This window comes from Monodon monoceros, unplaced genomic scaffold, assembly GCF_005190385.1.
Source record: "Monodon monoceros isolate NGI ecotype Baffin Bay Population unplaced genomic scaffold, NGI_Narwhal_1 Super_Scaffold_3, whole genome shotgun sequence".
NCBI lineage: Eukaryota > Metazoa > Chordata > Mammalia > Artiodactyla > Monodontidae > Monodon > Monodon monoceros.
In genome coordinates this window covers 59,155,366-59,176,168 of record NW_021703780.1, presented here as the reverse complement: position 1 = coordinate 59,176,168, position 20,803 = coordinate 59,155,366, and the positions used below count along the sequence as shown (strand labels likewise).

General features: G+C 44.8%; 2 protein-coding genes across 6 annotated transcripts; both read left to right on the top strand.

The window, feature by feature from the left end:
- Nucleotides 1–565: 565 nt before the first annotated feature.
- On the top strand, nt 566–3,995 carry RPL14 (ribosomal protein L14). The gene is made up of 6 exons (XM_029244256.1): nt 566–637; nt 1,144–1,245; nt 1,840–1,934; nt 3,207–3,306; nt 3,401–3,454; nt 3,667–3,995. Exons 1-6 carry the CDS (start codon nt 635–637, stop codon nt 3,946–3,948), a joined length of 636 nt encoding a protein of 211 aa, XP_029100089.1. The 5' UTR covers nt 566–634; the 3' UTR covers nt 3,949–3,995.
- A 2,475-nt stretch (nt 3,996–6,470) lies between these two features.
- Nucleotides 6,471–20,004, top strand: ZNF619 (zinc finger protein 619). Of its 5 annotated transcripts, none has more exons than XM_029241570.1 (6): nt 6,471–6,658; nt 7,210–7,292; nt 9,567–9,868; nt 11,158–11,284; nt 12,241–12,354; nt 15,925–20,004. In XM_029241570.1, exons 4-6 carry the CDS (start codon nt 11,251–11,253, stop codon nt 17,367–17,369), a joined length of 1,593 nt encoding a protein of 530 aa, XP_029097403.1. In that variant the 5' UTR covers nt 6,471–6,658; nt 7,210–7,292; nt 9,567–9,868; nt 11,158–11,250; the 3' UTR covers nt 17,370–20,004. The 5 variants fall into 5 exon arrangements, with proteins under 5 accessions (XP_029097403.1, XP_029097401.1, XP_029097402.1 ...); XM_029241571.1 differs by lacking the exon at nt 6,471–6,658 and adding an exon at nt 7,046–7,120; XM_029241568.1 differs by lacking the exon at nt 9,567–9,868 and having other exon boundaries at nt 6,471–6,649.
- Nucleotides 20,005–20,803: the final 799 nt, after the last annotated feature.

The following is a 20,803-nucleotide window of genomic DNA, read 5'->3' as shown; positions in this document are numbered from 1 at the left end:
GTGTGTAGAGATAAAGGAACATCATGTCTGCAATTTCCTCTCAAATGGTTCAAAAAATAAAAGATAAAGCAATGGTAAAATGTTACCACTTGGGGAATGTAAGTGAAACGTTTATGGGAATTATTTGTACCAGTTTTGTAACTTTTCTGTAAAGTCTGAATTATTTTAAGATGAAAGGTTAATAAAATTACTGGAGTCACTTACGGAAAGAAAAAATCTAGTATTAAGCCATCGGTAACATTTAGACAAAATTCGGGAGAGAACGTACTCAGTAGCGGAAGGAAAGATGCAAGAACGTTAAAATAGGAAGTCAAAAGGAATGAGGACAGAGTCACAACGGAAAGCACAGCTTCTGTGCCTTCACCCTTAAGTCTTAAGAGACAACCTCCCTACAAATTACCCGCGGTGTCAACTAAGCCAATCCAGCAATTCCAGTCCGGGAAAAGGAGCGCGACCTCCGCAAGCTCCAGCGAGCTCCGGCTTGTTTTCCCAGTGAGCATGCGTGCGCGTACGGGCGAACGTCCCAACCAATCGGTACCCACGTCGGCGTCTCGTGCATCGCAGGGGCGGGGCGGCCTTCTACACATGCGCACAGTAGGGTGGGCTTTCTTCCTTTTCGCCGAACGCCGCCAATATGGTGAGTGTCCCGGTTGTGGGCTCCGGGTCTGCCTGCCATGCTGTTCCATCTCTACTTGGGTTGGGGAGTGGAGGCGCGGAATGGCGCCCAGTGGGTCTTAGGTAGCGCGCGGTGAGGGTCCTCGGGTGGGCAGGACATGGAGTTGGCAGCTTTCCGGATGCGCGCCCGACGAGCGCGTGTGGGGCCCGGTAGGCCTGGCGCTGCCTGGGCCACGCGTGCGCGCTTCGGCCGCCTGCGTCGGACCGGTGGTGTGGCCAGTCGCTTGGCCCGGCCACTGGGGCCAAGCCGGGATGGGGCTGGTGATCCGGCCGTGCAGGCCCCGTAGGCCAGCGGGAACTTGGCTTTTGCCGCCGCCTCTGCGGATTTCGTCTAAGTTCATGGCACCTGGGCGTGTTACCCTCAACATTCTTTTTCCCTGTTGTTAGCCACGCTGCCTTTAAGCTGCAAAGCCTTGCAAACTAGGGAGTATGCTTAATCATTTTCTCTCCCCCACCTCTCAATTTTAGGTGTTCAGGCGCTTCGTGGAGGTTGGCCGGGTGGCTTACGTCTCCTTTGGGCCTCATGCCGGGAGGCTGGTCGCGATTGTAGATGTTATTGATCAGAACAGGGTAAGTGCAAAGGAAGAGTGTCACAGCTTCACATGGCAGTGGATGGTATGCAGTGTAGATGATAATGGTAATTGTCCCAACAGCCCTCTTAGGATAGGAGTACTACGGGTGGTAGCTTTATTTTAGGAAACCCAACGCAGATAGGGGTTAGGAGTACAGACTTGAATTGGTGGGTACTGCTGGGTTTGAGTAATACTTATGCTCCTTCAGCTAGGCAGAGTTTTTAACTAATTATGGTCTAAAACATAGGTGAGGTTTAAATCAGTTATTATGTTTAAAGCAAGTTTAGAACAAAGCCAAGCACACAGAAAGCCATTATTTGCTATTGTCACTATTAGAGCACCACAACTGAGGGATTGACCAAAGGCTGTGAATAATCATAAAGTTATTTGTTGGGAATGCAAGGGTTAAAAATTTTAAATTATATGTAGTTGGGTTTTATGCTGTGCTACTGTTGCTAAGTCTTTTTAACCTTTAAAGAAAAGAATTTAAATATAAGGATTTGATGATTCTGAAAGGAATAATGTATAGAATATTTGCATTTTGGATGCTGTTACCTTTTTACACTGAGATCCTTGATTTTACGTCTTCTAGGCTTTGGTGGATGGACCTTGCACTCAAGTAAGGAGACAGGCTATGCCTTTCAAATGCATGCAGCTCACTGACTTCATCCTCAAGTTCCCACACAGGTAACTATCCACCAACCGTCACCCCTCCCCTAGTTTTGTTAATGCTAGCAAAAGCTTGCTTATTTTAATTTAGAAATGTTTTTGCTATTTTGTTGTTTTTCTGTTGAGAACATAGTAAGCAGTGTGAAAGTGAGAGCAGTTTAGAAGAGGGATTTACATCGTAGAAGTGGACAGGCATTATTTACTTCTAAAATTCCCTGCGGTCCGGTAGCTCTCTGGTTTTCCCTTTTTCCAGATTTCCCATCCTTTTTCTCTTGTTCCCCTTTCTTTCAGGTTTTACACAACAAAAGCCTCCCTATATATGTGGCTCCCCCAACATATGTTAGTCCATTTTAGCTTCAGAACAAAACTACCGATTGTGTCTTGCAACTCTATCATTAGTTGAGCTTTTTGTATGTGTCAGCTATTAAGTATTTAACATACATCATCTCCTTATGACAGCCACAAAGAGGTTCTATTCCCAGTTGTTTGTAAGGGATTAAGGCATTCTGTGATTCTTGACATGATTTAGGTTATAGAAGTTAAACACTATGGTGTGTTGCTGTGCAATGACAGTTGTTTGCAATGGAATATGTGCTGTGACATATTACTAGTTTATTTTCTAAGCATACTGGGTTTTGATATTTGAAAGGAATTTCAAAATGATTATAATTCCATTTTATGGTGTTTGAACACAAATCTTTATAAGCGTTATTGTACAAAAAGCATAAGGGATGACGATTTACTTTACATCATTCTTTATGAAAAGGAAAATGCTTTCTACACATTCACTATTTGAGTGATATTATATACATGATCAGGTGATTTTTAAACCCACAAAGTGGAATGGTTTGCATATTTTTACTAAAATTGTGTTTGAGATTTTAAGACATCCTGGCTTAGTGAACACCGTTCAAACAAGTAAAAGATTGATACATTGTGCCAGGTGGTGTGTTTTCTATGGAGACAACTAGAGCTGGAAGTAGAAAAAATGAGAAGGGTTCTTTTGGCATTTTCCTTGTGCTTTTTTAATTTGAGGGGTATAAATTGTGCTTTTTCAGAGGATGAAAAGCTGTCCTTGGATCTGTGTGGCTTCAAAGATGATATCTATCTGTTTGTTTATTTTATTTTTTGGCTACGCTAGGTGTTAGCTGCGGCATGCGTGTGGGATCTAGTTCCCCGAGCAGGAATCGAACCTGGGCCCCCTGCATTGGGAGCACGGAGTCTTAGCCACTGGGCCACCAGGAATGTCCCAAAGATGATTTCTTAATCTATGGTATTGGCTCTTTCTAGTGCCCGCCAGAAGTATGTCCGAGAAGCCTGGGAGAAGGCAGATATCAATGCAAAGTGGGCAGCCACAAGGTGGGCCAAGAAGATTGAAGCCAGAGAAAAGGTAATGATTTAGAGTCATTTGAATTTGGACCTTTTCTGGGGAAGATTAGAAGGTGGTATGACAGAGATTTTTTTTTTCTTTTTTTTTTTAACAGAAAGCCAAGATGACAGATTTTGATCGTTATAAAGTCATGAAGGCAAGGAAAATGGTAAGTTTTTAATTAATTCCGGATTGTTGTATTCTAACGCTAAACTTGTTTGTCTGGTTAATTCTGCTTGCCTAAGCTTACAGACCAAAGTTGACTTATAGGACTCTTACACATCATAAGGGTTGTCTTCTATACATACATATTCCATACATATAAGATGGATATGTGTTTTGTATGCATATATGATAAACATTTCTATTGAAATTTTTCAGAGGAACAGACTAATCAAGCTTGAAGTTAAGAAACTTCAAAAGGCAGCTCTCCTGAAGGCTTCTCCCAAGAAAGCACTTGCTGCTAAGGGGGCAGCTACAGCAGCTGCTGCAAAGGTTCCAGCAAAAAAGATGACTGCTGCGGGTAAGAAGGCTCCAGCCCAGAAGGTTCCTGCCCAGAAAGCTGCAGGCCAGAAGGCAGCACCTCCTCCAAAGGCTCAGAAGTGTCAGAAAGCTCCAGCCCAGAAAGCACCTGCTTCAAAGGCATGTGGCAAGAAAGCATAAGAGGCTGTTATAAACAGAATAAAGGTTCTTTTTGACATGCTGGCAAATCTGTTTAATGTATGGATTAAAGTCTGTTACTGGGGCCGGGGTTATGAGGCAGATTGGTGGTAGGGTTGTTAATGTTGTCATTGGAGAATCAGTTCCTTAGTCCCACTCTGCCCAGACTCAGTCATCACACAGTCATAAGTAATGTTCTCATGGGAAATCGTGATAATTAGACCACTGGGTTAATTTTTTTTCCCTTGTACAAATATATTTCCCATAAATAAGTAAAATCCCAGCTGCTTTTGATGCTCGAGTTTAGTAAATTTTCTTATAAAAATGAACTAGGAAAACAAATACATTATACATTGGTTCCTTAAAGTTTCTGGTTCCCAATCATTTCTAATCAAAAGCTGGCTTCTGAGCCTCACTGGAACAAGGAGGACAGCTCATTTTTGCTTGGTGGTATTAATAGGCAGGTGATACAGTGTAATAGTTTCTGTGATAGAGGAAATACAGGCAATTTTGGGTTACCTGTCCTTGTCTGAGGGGGTTGTCTAAAGTGGAATCTTCAGCTTCCACCCAAAAGAAAGATGGTGTAAGGGGAAGGGTGGTATGAACCTCAGGAATATAGAGGACTGGCCAGAGACCACTGGACCCGGAAGCCAGTTGTTGGGTCTGTGTTGGGCAGGTGGGGTTTAAGAAGCCATAGGGTGTTTTTAAATGGAGTGATACCTGAGATTCAGATCGTGTGCTGTTGAACTGAATGAAACCAGGCAACAAGAGTGGGAAGGTCAGACGGTGTCAAGCTTGGCCGTATTCCTTACCTTGACAAGAGTCCAAAATAAAGTGGCAATGGTGATGCCATTTGGTAGTCTTGATGTTAATGTAAGTAAGTGATGTCTTCTACTAGTCTCTTGGTTTACCACTAGTGCTTCTGTCCCACCTTTTCTTCTTGGATTAATTTTTTTTTTTTTAAGTTTCATGAACTGCATTTTCTAGTATTCCAGGTAGCATTCATGAGTAATAAACTTTTGAATGCTTGCTTGTCAAAGTATTTTTATTGTGTGCTTATGAGTTTTTACAGCACATCTGATAGCGAATGTATGGGTTTTTTTGTTTTGCTTTTTCCCCCACACCATTTCTGTAATTCACACTTCAGTTAAATTCTGACCCTTAACTACCCAGGTGAGCCTCAGGTTAAGGGGTCTGCCCCAACTTCAGACGTCAATTGCAAGTCCCAGGCCTCCTGTACTTCTCACTGTGCAGCTGAAAATTGGAGTTCCCATGACTCCTTCCTTAGGTTTAACAGTTTATTACAGCTAAGGCTCATTGCAGAACTGGGAAATACGTTACCAGTTTGTCACAAAAGATAAAACTAGGGAAGAGCCAAGTGGAAGTGCATGGGTCAAGGTGTGGGGGGAAGGGGCATACAGCTTCCCTGCCCTCACTAGCTTACCACCCTGCCAGCACCTTCATGTATTCATCCTGGAAGCTCTCTGAGCCCCCCATCCCTTGAGAGTTTTTGTGGAGTTTCATTAGGTAGGCACGTTTGTTAAAATATTGGCCATTGGTGATTAGCTAGATCTCCAGCCCCTCTCTGCTCCAGGCGGTGGGGGTTAGCATTCAAGCCACGTGGTCCCAGTCCCCTGGTGGATTCCTCTGGTGACGAGGACCCCCCAACTGTCACCCCCGAAGTTAGGAGCCCCCAGCTGCTGACTTACCAGGAAACACAAAGGCAGTCTCACTACTCCGGAGACTCCAAGGATTTTAGAAACTTCTTGTGTCAGAAAGAAGTGAAGACCAAACATTTTTTTAAAATTTGTTTAATTTTTAAATTTTTTGGCCGCGTGGCATGTGGTATCTTAGTTCCCCAATGAGGGATGAACCTGCGCCCCCTGCAGTGGAAGCGAGGAGTCGTAACCACTGGACCACCAGGGAATTCCCCAAATATGTATTTGTTAAATCACAGTATTACAGCCTGTATCTGTGTGATAGTTTAGAACCAGAAGTTGTTATAAGTGCTTTGCATGAATTGACTGTCAGTTAATCCATTGAATTTATGAGTTTGGAACTATTACCATTCTCAACTGAAAAACTGAGGAAAAGGTTAGTAATTCGCACAAGGCCATACAGTGAATAAATGGTGGAGACAGGATTTGAACCTGGATAGTCAGACCCCTGACTTCATGATTTTAGGTCACAGTCCAGGCCATCAGCCACTAAAGTGGGAGAATGGGGCTTTACATGCATTAGGTTAAGTTGCTGCTAGCAAATCTTAGCGCCAGAACTCGAAGCATCACAAGAAGTATAACGTCATCACAAGTGGTAACTGTCCTTGAGGAAGTGATCGTCAACTTGGGGTGAGCAGCCATAGGAAAGAGCCGGTGCGGGAGCAGTAGTCTGAGGTCTGGCTTGGGGGAACCATGGAGAAGGGCCAGCCTCCCGGCTTCCTAGAGAGGCGCCCAGGGCGCCGGCCCGGAGCGCTTCCGCCTTGGCTCTGTTCGGCTGGGCTGCCGGCACTCAGCGAGCGGCTGGGGATTACGCGACCCTGCTCCCCAGTGGCCCAGCCCTCCCCATCCGGAGCTCGGGCGTCAGGACCTGGCACTCGCTGCGGAGGGGCCCTCGGGGCGCCACGAGCCTGGTCCCAGCCTTCTGCCGGAGAGGCGCGATAGACCTTCCTGCCTCGAAGAGCCGCCCGGATCTCCTCTGATTCGCGGTACTCAAGGTGGGGTCAGGTGACGTTTGGGGTCGCCTGCTTCCCAGGGTGGAGTGTCCAGATGTGGATGTGGTCTCCGGTCCGCATCGCCCACTGGGACGTTGAGCGTCTTAGCTTTTCCTCCCGGGGTCAGAACACCCCTTGCATTTTTTTCCGCAGCCGGTGCAGAGGTCCACGGACCCCTTTTACCCTACTTTCTCTCCAGAAGCTTGTTTAGAGTCTGCCATTCATGATCAGTAGAAGCATTCAGTGCAGACTACTTAGTAATGCATTCACAGTGGGTCAGGGATTTTCTTAAAAACCATGAATACACTGCAGTCCTTGACTCTTGCTTCAGAGATTCTTTCTAGGAATTTACATCCTCACCAGGCAAATTTGTAGAGTGTACAAAGGAGCAGTTGCAGCACACCATGAATCCCTAGCGAGGGTGCAGTGAGGCCATCCACAGTGTCCTAAGAGTATGTTTCCAAGGTTAGTGGCGAGGAGACTGAGGGAGGAAGAGGTGGCAAGTGTGGGAAACAACACAGGGTCAGTCTCATTGTGGTTCTTTCTCCTCTTAGCTCTGCAGGTTCTTGCTTTTCCAAACAGAGAGGGCACCGCACGAAGCCAGGGGTCATCAGCCATGCTCCAGAAATGGTCCCAGGTGAGCTGAGCTTTCTTCCAGCTTTCCATATTCAAAACAGATATGAAAGGGCTTTACAGGACCCATAGCCTGCCTTGGACAGTCCTGTGCTTAGCTTTGCATCCATCAAAGAGTGTGGCAAAGGAGTGTGTTAGGGGAGTTGATGAGGGAGAGTAGGATAAACTTGGGAGGATCAGGTTGGGAAAGAGGGGAGCACCGGCCAAGAAATTCTCCTAGAAACTGAGAATCTACGTCCATGCAAACTGCAAGTACGGTGCACAGATGAGCAGCTTTGGTCTTACTGGGGGGCTCATTAGAAAGGCAGAACCTCAGATCTCCTGAGTCAGAAGATACATTTGTACAATATCTGGGGAATTAATGGGCAAGTTAAAATTTGGGGAGTGCCAGTCTGCGTGACAATACACAGAGGAAGGCTGCCTCCTAAGATTAAACAGGCACGCCCATAAGAGGAGTTTACTCTGCAGACCACGGAGTCAGGGTGCAATGAAGCCCAAACAGGGAGCATTGGAGGATGTCGATTGATGAAGGAGGTGAATTCTTGGAGGAATGCTGAGTTTGGAGCTGAAGCCAGTGCCTCTAGCCCATTGCAAAGACTGCAGCTTAACCTGCGTAAGAGGCTGTATCCATTGTTGGCACAAATTCATGCAGCATTGGAGGAAGTTTTCCCTCCAGAGTTTTCTTAGTGGTACAGGATAATTTCAGTAAATTTTTCTCCAGAGTGCTACATCACGTAATGAGAAAGCTGGGTATATCATGTAATGGATGTATCATATAATGAGAAAGGTCCATCCCAGAAACTTAAGAGCAATGTGTACTTGGTTCATTTTTCTGGACACTGGACCATCCACTTCTGTTTCAGCACTTAAGCCAACATTCGTTCTGTGCCAGGAAATGTTTAAACAACTTTGGGGACAGTCTGTTCTCTCCAAGTGCTTTGTCTGGACTATAGTAGTCATGGGGGATTATGTTCCACTAAGAGAACCCCAAGCGACAGTCGCTTAAACAAGATAGAAGCTTCTCTCTCACAGCAAAGAAGTCTGGGAGAGGCAGCCTAGGGCTAGTGTGGCAGCTCCACTGTCATCACACATCCAGGTCCTTTATTTTTTTAATAAATTACTTTCGTTTTTAAAATTAATTATTTATTTTCGGTTGTGTTGGATCCTCGTTGCTGCGTGCGGGCTTTCTCTAGTTGCAGCGAGTGGGGACTACTCTTCGTTGTGGTGTGCGGGCTTCTCGTTGCGGTGGCTTCTCTTGTTGCAGAGCACGGGCTCTAGGCACACGGGCTTCAGTACTTGTGGCATGTAGGCTCAGTAGTTCTGGCTTGCAGGCTCTAGAGCGCAGGCTCAGTAGTTGTGGGCCACGGGCTTAGTTGCTCCACAGCAGGTGGGATCTTCCCAGACCAGGGCTCGAACCCGTGTCCTCTGCATTGGCAGGCAGATTCTTAACCACTGCACCACCAGGAAGTCCTCCATGTTCTTTCCGTCCTTCTGCTCCACTGTCCTAGCACTGGCTCTCATGCCAAAGGTTACTTCATGATCCAAGGTGGCTGCTTGATTTCCAGCTGTCATATGCATTCCAGCTAGAAGAGATGCTAAAAACTCAAACCTCTCAGCTGAGTTGCTCTCTTTTAGGACCTCTTAGAGGTGAGATAGATAGATAGATATATAGATAGATATGACTGTCAGCCTTTGCTCCAGTCTCTATGAGAAACATTTGTTATTTGGAATCTTTTAGGAAGTTCCCCTAATCTCATCTGTGGTTGTAATAAGTGCTGAGATTTATATAACATCATGTGCCAGGTGATGTTTGCTTTACACATATTAATTCATTCCATCCTTACAAGAGCCCCATAAGCTAGGTACTGCTATTATCCCAGTTTTCCAAATGAAGAAACTGAGGCACGAAAATTAAGTGTCTCATCCAAGTTCATACAGCTAATGGCTATAGGGATGGGATTTGAACCTAGGGAGTCTGGCTCTAGAGCAGGGTTTGTCAACCTCAGCGCTGTTGACATTTTGGGCCAGGTAACCCTTTGCTGTGGGGGACCCTCCTGTGTCCCCCACAGTAACATCCATCCCTGGCCTCTACCCACTAGGTGCCAGTAGCATCACCACCACCCGACAGTTGTGACAACTAAAACCATCTCCAGGCATTGCCACATATTCCCTGTTGAGCACAGTATCACCCCCACCCCGCCCCCCATTGAGAACCACAGCTCTAAAGTCTGTGCTGTTAGCCGTCATGCTGTGCTGCTCTGTTATCTGCTTCCCACAGAGAGGAATCTGCAACGCTGTTGATTTAATAATGGAGAAGGAGGAAGTACTAGCAAAGGACCAAAGCAGAGTGATGAGAGATGGAGCCGGATGTTGAGAAGCTGAATGTTGCAGAGAACAAAGAACGAAGGACGCGTCGATAATTAGAGAGGAGAGGAGGGTGGAAGCCATAATGTGAAGGAAGAAGATCAGGACCATGGTCTCAGCTGTTGACTCTCAAGGAAGTAAAGACAGAATATTACATTCAGGATCAGCAAAGTGTCTGTTCTCTCCACTGTTCAGTGAGGGAGCCACTAGCTACAGGTGCCTATTTAAATTAAAATTAGAAATCCAGTTCATCAGTCACACTAGCCATGTTTAGATTTCCTGGTCAAGGTGTTATCTGATTTCTTCACTGTACAGTTATTATTTTCCCCTTGCAACTGATAAATCCGTTGGGAAACATTTAAGAGCATGCACATATCCTGTTTCTCATCAAAATTTCCGCCTAGATTTAGCATCCAGCAATGGTTCTTGTCTGAACCAATCTTTATAATGATGGCTTGTAAAGTATCGGATGGCTCCGATACTTCTTTGGTTATTTCTTCCACCCATAAGGGACTAAGAACAAAGAGACGGTTGTTGTCATGACAGACTGGGATAGGTGACAGTGTGGTTCAGGGAGAGATATTATAGTAGGACTAATTTATGTAAGTGGTCAGTTCATTTTGAAATTTTTGCTCCTTATTCAACCTTGTAGTAAATACTCAGATAAAGAGGTCTCACTTTTGTCTATTTGAAAGTGCTTACTATCACTGATCCCCATCATCTAGAAATGGGAATAATAATTCTGACTTCACAGATGTGTTCTAAGGATTGAGCTAATTGATGTGAAAGTAACTGACACGGGACAAGGCACAATGGCCTAAACAAGCTATGACTTTCCTTCTCCCTTGGGAAGGTGGAAACGGCCCCAGTGAGAGGCAGGAAGAGACACACCTGGTGAAGAGGACAGTGTTGGCAGGTCGGGCAGAGCTTAGGTGATCAGGGACAGGTCCATGTTGAAGAATGGAGACTGCCTTTCTGTCCCTGGAGTCAGATGTGTTAGGAAAGGAGAAGGTGACATTGCCTTCATAGGACAAACAGCTTCCTAATAAGGCAAGATGTTGGGAAGAGGAAGAATCGCCCCTCTGTCTATACTAAAAGATATGGAGGGGGCCGTCCAGAGAGGAACTGAGTGGGAGGCCCTGATGGGGGCTTCAGAATGGGTGGAGCCTGGGCAAAAGATACCTGCTGTGGTCATTTTAGAAAACATGCCAGAACGATGGACCCAGCCCATGGAAGCAGACGCAGGGTTGCTGTGATCACCAGGCAGACAGCAGTAGGTGCTGCACTGTGTGCTTGGGATGACAGTAGTGGGACCCCAGAGGCAAGCACATTGAAAATGCGGATGCTGGCTGAGGGCTGTGCCTGACTGGGGTGCTGTGTGGCTCTTCTTCCCAGTACACACCCTCCCTAGGGCTCAGAGCCATGGACTCCAGGAGATTCTTCCCTGGAGTTCAGGCCGCTCCCTCTGTCCCATCCAGGGCTTGAGCAGGAACCTGTTGTTTCAGGAATCAGTGAGCTTTGAGGACGTGGCCGTGTACTTCACCCGGAACCAATGGGCCAGCCTGGACTATGCGCAGAGGACCCTGTATAGGGAGGTGATGCTGGAGAATTATGCAAACGTAACTTCCTTGGGTGAGTCCTCCTTCCTTCCTAAAACTCAGCTTTTGCCATTGTGGGCTCCTGGTTTCCTCCTTAATGGATCTGGGATCTCTAATACTACCAGGATTGATGCTCCATGAGCTGAGCTCCCCAATCCCCAGTTGTAGGAGTAGCTGCTGGAGAAAGATCTGGGTTTACTTTGGTTTTTTTGTGTTTTTTTAAAATTATTATTTATTTGTCTGTGCCAGGTCTTAGTTGCGGCATGTGAGATCTTCAGTTGTGGCATGCAGGATCTTTAGTTGCAGCATGCGTGATCTTTAGTTGCATGTGAAATCTTTAGTTGTGGCATGTGAACTCTTAGTTGCAGCATGTGGGATCTAGTTCCCTGAGCAGGGACCGAACCCAGGCCCCCGGCATTGGGACCGTGGAGTCCTAGCTACTGGACCACCAGGGAAGTCGTCACTTTGGTTTTAAACGAGACTTCTTGGGAATTCCCTGGCGGTCCAGTGGTTAGGACTCCATGCTTTTACTGCCGAGGGCACGGGTTCAGCCCCTGGTCGGGAAACTAAGATTCCCACAAGCTGCAAGGTGTGGCCGAAAAAAGACTTCCCCTCTTTCCCTGTGGGAACTCTCCTGGGAGGGGCTTTGCTCTGGGCACAGAGCACTGAGAAGGTTCCATGTTTGTTCCTTCACTCTTTCAGTTCCCTGGAGGAGACTCTGGCCCCATCTCCTCTGTGTGAGAGTCTCCTGGGGCTCCCCCATACACACTTCCAATGACAGTGGGAACTTCCTTTGTTCTCAGAGCCAGAATAAACTTCCTCCTGAGCAAAACAGTTTGACCCCTCCTTACACCCCAGAATCTCTCCATACTGGCCTCACTTCATCTCCTAGGACATCACTTCTTTTTCCACTTGGTAAAGCAGAGGGTGGGCTGAGAGGGGTCAGAGGAGACTCTCCTCAGCTTCCTGTTCCTTTTCTTTCTCCTTCAGCAGCATTTCCGTTCCCCAAACCAGATCTGATATTCCAGCTGGAGCGAGGGAAAGCACCAGGGGGCCTGGATCCCTGGACACCCATCAGGAGAGAGGTGAGAGGTGTCTGCACAGGTAAGCAGAACCTACCATGTTCCTCTTCAGCTTTGCCTCCTTCGGTCTTTTAATGATTTAACATGAAAAAGGTTCCCTTGCTGGAGTTTCAGACCCAAACTGGAAAAGACGAGTCCAAACATTTCATTTTCTGTCATTTTTCTTTGTAAAACTAAAGGATTTCAAACCTTTTGTAGTGAAAATAGGTTTCTGTTGGTCAACTTAAGAATATAAACAGAACAGAGTAAGAACTTGTTTCTGTAAGAATATTTTATATGGGTGTGTGTGAAACTGTACAGGAGAATGGAATGTTTATGAATTCCTGAACACTAAGTTATAAATTAGCTTTTGGAAGAAAGCCTGTTTATTTTGGGGAGTGTTTTTTCTACTTCTGTAAAAAATGCTCTTGGCATCTTGATAGGGATTGCATTGAGTCTATAGATGACTTTTGGTAGTATTGATATTTTAACAATATTAGTTCTTCCAATTCATGAACACAGGATATCTTTCCATTTATTTGTGTCTTTTGATTTTTTTTTTCCCTCAATACCTTGTAGTTTTCTGAGTAGATATCTTTCACTCCCTTGGTTAAATTTGTTCCTAAGTATTTTATTGTTTTTGATGATGTTGTAAATGGGATCAATTTCGTTATTTCTCAGAAAACTCATTGTTAGTGTATAGAAATTATTCAGATTTTTGTATGTTAATTTTATATCCTGCAACTTTACTGAATTCATTGATTAGATCAAACAGTTTTTTGTTGAGTCTTTAGAATTTTCTATATATAAAATCATGTTATCTGCAAATAGAGACAATTTTGTTTCTTCCTTTCCATTTCTGGTACCTTTTATTTCTTTTTCTTGCCTGTTTTCTCTAGCTAGGATTTCCAGTATTGTATTAAATAGGAGTGGTGAGAGTGGGCACCCTTGTCTTATTCCTGATCTTAGAGGAAAAGCTTTCAACGTTTCACCCTTGAGTATGATGTTAGCTGTGGGCATGTCATTTATTATGTTGAGATATGTTCTTTCTATGCCTAATTTGTTAAGAGTTTTTATCGTGTATGGATGTTGAATTTTGCGAAATGCTTTTTCTATATCTATTGAGATGATCATACGATTCTCTTCTTTCATTCTATTAATGTGAAGTATTGGTTGGTTTGCAGAAAGCATGATTGGGAATGAGTGGCTTCCTTTCTTGAAAGATATTGAATTGAAGTAAATGTAAAGAACCATCCAGAGATTTGGTGTATAGCCTTTCTCATTCAATTGGCCCTGTTCTTCTACTCTCTCAATCGCTAATGCTATTCAGAACCTCTGTAAACCAAATGCCCCTTTATTATTCACCCACACTCTGTTTTCATCAGTACCTTTAGGTTGACTCCAGCACTTCAGGTGACCTTGATGAAACCCTTTCCCAGGGACCCACCTGCAATTGTCAGTGTCTCCCTTTGCCACAGCTACACATTATTTAGTTAGCCTGCCAGCAGCTTTAAACCAGCATTGTCCAGTAAAGCTTTCTACAGTGATGCAAGTGTTACATATCTGCACTCTCCAATATGGTAGCCGTTAGCCACATGAGCACCTGAAATATGGCTAATGCAGCTGAGGAACTGAATTTTTAATTTCGTTCCATTTTAATTAATTTAAATTTAGGTAGCCACATGTGGCTAGTGACCACCTAATCAGACAGTACAGCCTAAAACCATGAAAAAACAGCCTCCAACTGCCTCTTTTAGTTTCTAGATCAGTGGGTTTCAAACCCTAGTGTGCATCAGAATTACTTGCAGGGCTTGTTAAAACACAGACTGCTGGACACCACCTCCAGAGAGCCTAATTTGGCAGATTGGGGTAGGGCCTGAGAACCTGAATTTCTAACAAGCTCCCAGATAATGATGGTCCTGGAACCACACTTTGAGGACCACTGTTCTTGAGAATCTTGAACTGTGTTTTTAAAATTCTGGGTTGCAACTCCTCAATGAGTTGTGCTCAGCATTTAAAAATTAGGCTAGACTGTGCTAGGCTTAAATAAAATAGACCAAACTTGTATAAAATCTGTCATACGTTCATTACTCTTATTAAGGGTATCATTCTGCGAAACTTTTGTTTCTGTTTCAGTTTTGTACGAGTGTATACGTTTTTGTGTGGAAGCATGTGTGTACTGAGTGAGTCATGGTCAAAATAACTCAAGAAACACTAAGCTAGAAGTTTCACTTTTGGTGCCTGAAAAGGCAAAAACGGCTTCCCTGTTGTAGTGCCACCAGTGAGAGTGTGGGTCCCCCTTGCCCGCCAGTTGCCTTCTCCAGTCCTAGAAGGGTCTTGACTAGCCATGTCTTTTTTCCTTTCATGGGTAAGTCTCTCTCCCAGGGGACAGCACATAGGTTTTGAAATTACGGTCCTTTTATGAAGCCCTCACAACCGGCAGTGGTACAAACCGTTTTTGCCCCAGTCAGACTTGCTATAAAGCACATCTCCTTAAAGATTACAGAATACTCTAAAGCATTTAGAGTTTCTTGCCTTGACAGGGCCTTGAGATCCACTGTTGTGGACAGCATCTCCCAGCCCTCTGGACGCTGTGTGGCATGAGAGCTGCTTACCCAGCTCTCTTTACTGTAATTCAGAGATCTCCTTCCTCTACCTCAGCTCCCTCTGCTTTCCCTTTTTTTTTTTTTGGCTGCTCTGTGTGGCTTGCAGGATCTTAGTTCCCCAACCAGGGATTGAACCCAGGCCCACAGCAGTGAAAGCACTGAGTCCTAACTACTGAACCACCAGGGGATTCCCTCCCTCTACTTTTCTTAATTCCTTTCTATTCCAGCAATTTCTCCACCCCATTCCCATTTTTCTTCTTCCATTCGTCTCCATTAACAGTTTCTGCTGTCTGCACTGGTTTTGTTGTCTTAATGCCATTGCTTTCCTTCTCCACCTCCAGTATTTTTTTTTTTTTTTCTGTACGTGGGCCTCTCACTGTTGTAGCCTCTCCCGTTGTGGAGCACAGGCTCCGGACGCACAGGCTCAGCGGCCATGGCTCACGGGCCCAGCTGCTCCGCGGCATGTGGGATCTTCCCGGACCAGGGCACGAACCCGTGTCCCCTGCATCGGCAGGCGGACTCTCAACCACTGCACCACCAGGGAAGCCCCACCTCCAGTGTTTTTAACTGTTCCTTCAGGGCACCATCAGGAGGCTATGTCTCCCTCCAAAAAGTATATATGTCGTGGGAAAGCTAGTACTGCTTAATCCCTTTCTCCTTCTAGCATAAATAAGTGACTGTTATGTTTTCTTTTTTCTTTTCCTTTTTTTTTTCTTTGATACCTTTATCTTTGTTTTTTTGTCACAGTCTTTGTTTTAAACTATATTCTCTCTGGTATGAGTATTGCTACTCCAGCTGGTATGAGTATTGCTACTCCAGCTTTCTTTTTGTTTCCACTTGCATGGAATATCTTTTTCCGTCCCTTCACTTTATCTGTGTGTGTGTGTGTATTTATTTATTTTAATTTTTACTTTATATTGGAGTATAGTTGATTAACAATGTTGTGTTAGTTTCAGGTGTACAGCAATGTGATTCAATTATATTATGTTTTCTTTTTATCATGCTAGGTTGTAAAACCAAGACTGAGAATGGAGGGCAAACTCCAGAGCTGAGCATTTCTAAAGGACCAGAGTCACACAGACCGATAATGGAGGTACTGCTGGTGGATGTTCCCCAGCACCCTCACTTTGAGAACAGCTTAGAGAAGCTGAAACTGTATGACACGGGGAAGAAAACAAACTCAAAGAATGGCGATTTCACAGATTTGCCAGTCCAGGATCATACATCTTCCACTGTTGAAAGAGAAGAGATAGCCAGACAACTGGAAGGAAGATGTGGTGTCCACACACATCTCATTGCAAAGCAGGGCCTCCCTAGAGAACAGGTATTTTATAAATGTGGTGAGTGTGGCAGATATTTCAACCAACGTTCAGACCTTCACCAGCATCAGAGAATTCACACGAATGAGAAGCCCTACAAATGCAAAGAATGTGGGAAAGCCTTCAGATATAACTCAAAACTGTCACGGCACCAGAAAATCCACACTGGGGAGAAACCGTACCCGTGCCAGGAATGTGGACAAGCCTTCAGTCAAAACTCCCACCTCCTTCAGCATCAGAAACTCCATGGGGGAGAGAAACCCTATGAATGTAGGGACTGTGGGAAAACCTTCAGCTACAACTCAAAACTTATCCGGCATCATCGAATCCACACTGGGGAGAAACCCTTTAAATGTAAGGAATGTGGGAAGGCCTTTCAGTGTATCTATGACTGCGTCATCCATGAGCGAATCCACACTGGGGAGAAGCCATACGAATGTAAGGAGTGTGGGAAAAGCTTCAGCTCGAATTCAGTCCTGATTCAGCATCAGAGAATCCACACTGGGGAGAAACCTTACGAATGTAAAGAGTGCGGCAAGGCTTTCCGCCGGAGTTCGGTATTTCTCCAACACCAGAGGTTCCACACTGGGGAAAAACTCTATAAGTGTCATGAATGTTGGAAAACTTTCAGTTGTAGCTCACGCTTTATAATACATCAGAGAATCCACACTGGGCAGAAACCTTATGAATGCCAGGAGTGTGGGAAGGCGTTCAATCAGAAAATCACCCTGGTTCAGCACCAGCGAGTTCACACTGGGGAGAAACCTTACGAGTGTAAGGTGTGCGGGAAATCTTTCAAATGGAGCGCAAGTTTCATTCAGCATCAGAAACTGCATACTAGGAAGAAACCTGCCCAAGTTACAGAGCGGTCCCTGGTTAAGCCCCACTGCCCCACTTCAGTGCTCTCCCCTCCGCCTCCCCAACATGCGAGCCCTGCCCCAGCCATGCCAGGGTCTCCCCCGTCTTCTCCACGTGCAGTGCTGCTTCCTCCCTCTGTGCCTCTCTTCATTCTGCTCCCCTCATCTGAAATGGCCAAGTCTTCACCTGTCCAAATCATGCATTTCTTTCAGGATCTTGCTTCTCCTGGGAAGTCATCCCCTCATAGCCTGAACCCTTTATCTCATTCCCCCTGAGCTCCCTCGTGTTCTCAACTCTATTTTCCCTAGGGTAGCAGACTTTCCTCTGGTCTCCTAGTCATGTCTTTAATGATACTCTTCTGGTCTTCCATAAGTAAATCATTATTGTTTTCCCAGCTCCATTTAAGTTTCATGCTTAAGGACCGTGTTTGATTACCCTCTTCTATCCCCCGGGTAGCAAACGGTAGTATATATATATATTTTGGGGGGGGGGCATGCCTCACAGGTTGCAGGATCTCAGTTCCCTGACCAGGGATTGAACCCGGGCCACAGCAGTGAAAGCCGGGAATCCTAACCCCTAGCCCACCAGGGAACTCCCTGTAGTATTTGCTCTTTATCATGCCCAGTTTTGGCCTACCATCAGTCTGCTCCTGCCTTCTGGGGCTACTAGAGTTGGAAGAGTTGGCAGAACATTTTGGGCTTTAGGGGGATGTCATTACAATGAGATGAGCCATAGTAATTCAACAAGTAGGGAAAACGCAGAGTCTGTGGGAGGAAGTAATCAGAAAAAGTATCCAATGATTACCTTCAGTATTTAAGGAGCACCATATGGTGGGGCCAGTAGCAAATTTCATTGTGGGGAATCTGAGCCTTGGATTTTCTATTACCTTGATAATGACCATTATGAGGATCTTGTGTAACTAAGCTATAGTGCAAGGAAATAATCAGTGACAAGAATATGATTGAAAGGGGATGTGCTTTTTCTGTTTGGGTTTCTTTGCTGTTCCCATCCATATCATTGTTTACTTTTAGTGCCCACTCAACTATGTAGGTACAAAAAGTGACTTGGGCTTGTGCAATTGAGGGCAGGTGCCTGGGTGTATATCTAAATTATACATGGGGTGATGCTGTTGGCATCACTCTGGGGAACACCAGAGGGAAGGAGAAGAGAAACCCAACAGTGACTTGCTGTAGCTCCTGCCTTAGAAGAGAGCTCATTCCTGATCAGTTACCATATGTGCCTCAGCCTGTTATCACACCTACTCCATGTCCCCTATCATTCATTTGTGAGGGGTGGTGCTTTTGAATTAATTTCCTAATGAACGACTTTGGTAACACCAAAAAGAAGAGTTTAAAGGACGCTAATCTTACCAGATGTTATGATCTCACTGGCTTGGCCACACTGTCCATCCAGTGGTTAGAGGCCCTGACCTTTCTCAGAATCACTGCTTCAGGACAGTGTAGTGACGTGGAAGGGTACTTTAAATAATTACATGGGGATAAGTACTAAGAAAAGGATACATACATTGTCATTATAACACCATAAAATTGTCTCTAAGGGTGGGCAAAGAAAGATGGTTTTGGTTTTGGTTTTGGTCAGGCTTATTGAGATATACTTTATAGACAGTAAAATTCACCCTTTTAAAGTATACAGTTTGGTGAGTTTTGACAACTGAATACATTTGTGTAACCAAGATACAGAAAAGTTCTATTACCCCAAAAAGCTCCCTCAGCACAGGGAGAAAGTTAAAAGGTTGGCAGGATGTTAAGGATATTTTCTTTATTTTCATTCCTTGATAAAGTTTGTGCAATACATAGAATTCAGGGGACTAAAAGGCAGAAACCAAACTTACTTACCCAGCTGTGGTCAGAGCTTCCAGAATATGCAAAGATGCCTCATCCAGAATCATTGTTAAGAAAAGCAATCAAAATATAGGAAAATGACAATAACTGTGGTTTCTTTATCATACATATTTCTGACACATGCACACATATATATGTGTGTGTGTGTGTCAAAAACATAATATATATTTATATGTAATATGTGTGTATCTATATGTATGTGTGTGTATATATATGTGTGTAACTATGTAAATTTTGTCCTATTTATTTTCCTAAAACACCATTAAACAGGAAGGGGCTCCTGGGAGGATTATAGCAAGGAAGGGCACCTGGGAGGATTATAGCAAGGAAGGGTGGGGGTGAGAGACTCTAAACTAGCCAGACTTCAGAAAAGGGGAACTTCTAAATATAGTTTGGAAGGGAGCAGATTATACCATGAGAAGAAAGCAAGGAGTGAGGGAAAAGTAAACATCTGCTCTGGGCTGAAAGTGGCTTTTGAGTGCTCACAACAAAGAGATTTATGGGTTTCTGACTTTGGTGACTTTTATTTTCTCATTTATTTATTCCTTTATTCATTAATTCAACAGGCATTTAGAGCTTTTTCCTGTTGTTAATTGAATGTTATTACACAGCCTCCACAGCACCTACTAGGAGCTGAAAGGTGAGCGACGTGCTGTCCTTTCTGATGCAGGGAGCAGCATTGCCAGGTGTCTGGCACTTAATTAGACACTCAGGAGTTTTTTTGAAAAGGGCCATAATGTAGCTCACAGAAAGGACACGTGTAAAAATAAACTCACACATAACTTAGTGTTCTGGGGCTTCCCTGGTGGTGTAGTGGTTAAGAATCTGTCTGCCAATGCAGGGGACACAGGTTCGAGCCCTGGTCCGGGAAGATCCCACATGCCACAGAGCAACTAAGCCCGTGCACCACAACTACTGAGGCTGCATGCCTAGAGCCTGTGCTCCACAACAACAGAAGTCACCACACTGAGAAACCCGCACAGCGCAACGAAGAGTAGACCTCACCGCAACTAGAGAAAGCCCATGCACAGCAATGAAGACCCAATGCAGCCAAAAGTAAATTAAATAAATATAAAAAACTTAGTATTCTTTCAGGAGTTTCTATTTTCTCTGAAAGTGAAATAACATTATAACCAGCTGACTGCCCCACGCCCCCCAATTTGCATGAGGACTGCCTGCTTCCCTCTGGAAAGGTATGTGGGTGTCATTTTACCTGAGTTAATTCAGTTTTGAGACTTTTACCTTTACCAGTGACTTGGCTTAGTACGTTATGTAGGACTCTGTTTCAGAATAGCAGAGACCTACTTGAATTAACTAAAATATACTTAATTTATTATAAGGACTCCTGTGTGCATCCTGACATCCAAGGGCAAGATTGCAGCCAGGAGGTCCGGGGGCTGGAAACCCAAGCAATCAGAACCACAGGCGGCACAGTTGGGCTGAGTGTCAGCAGGCTCCTCGCTTCCCATCTCCTCTCCCCTCTTGGAATTCCTATTTTCTTCATCCCCAGGCACAAGGCAGAAGTTGCCACAGGTCCCACAGTTTACAACTCCACTCCAGGGACCAGCCCGAATTGAGACTCTCCCAGACTTAATTCCAAATTCCTAGGAGAGTCTGAATTGCCCAGTTTCAGTGTTCACTTCTGGCCTACTCTCCTCTGGTGGGGGGTTGGGGGGGTGGTTCATACAGTGTAATGAGGCTGCTGGGGCCCCACCCTGTGGTAAGGGGGCAAATATCCAAAAGGTATCTGTTGCTGACTTCGATTACAATCTTTTCCCTCATTTCTATTGCTCTATGTCTCCTGGCAACGAAGATAACTTAAGGATATTTTTTTCCCTACAGCCTGG

Excerpts from the sequence above, each read along its gene's own strand:
- RPL14 (XM_029244256.1), top strand. Across the intron at positions 3,307-3,400 it reads AGATTGAAGCCAGAGAAAAG|AAAGCCAAGATGACAGATTT; the intron begins GTAATGATTTAG and ends TTTTTTTAACAG. Across the intron at positions 3,455-3,666 it reads TCATGAAGGCAAGGAAAATG|AGGAACAGACTAATCAAGCT; the intron begins GTAAGTTTTTAA and ends GAAATTTTTCAG.
- ZNF619 (XM_029241568.1), top strand. The coding sequence starts at position 7,272 with ATGCTCCAGAAATGGTCCCAG. Across the intron at positions 11,285-12,240 it reads TGCAAACGTAACTTCCTTGG|CAGCATTTCCGTTCCCCAAA; the intron begins GTGAGTCCTCCT and ends TTTCTCCTTCAG. Across the intron at positions 12,355-15,924 it reads GGTGAGAGGTGTCTGCACAG|GTTGTAAAACCAAGACTGAG; the intron begins GTAAGCAGAACC and ends TTATCATGCTAG.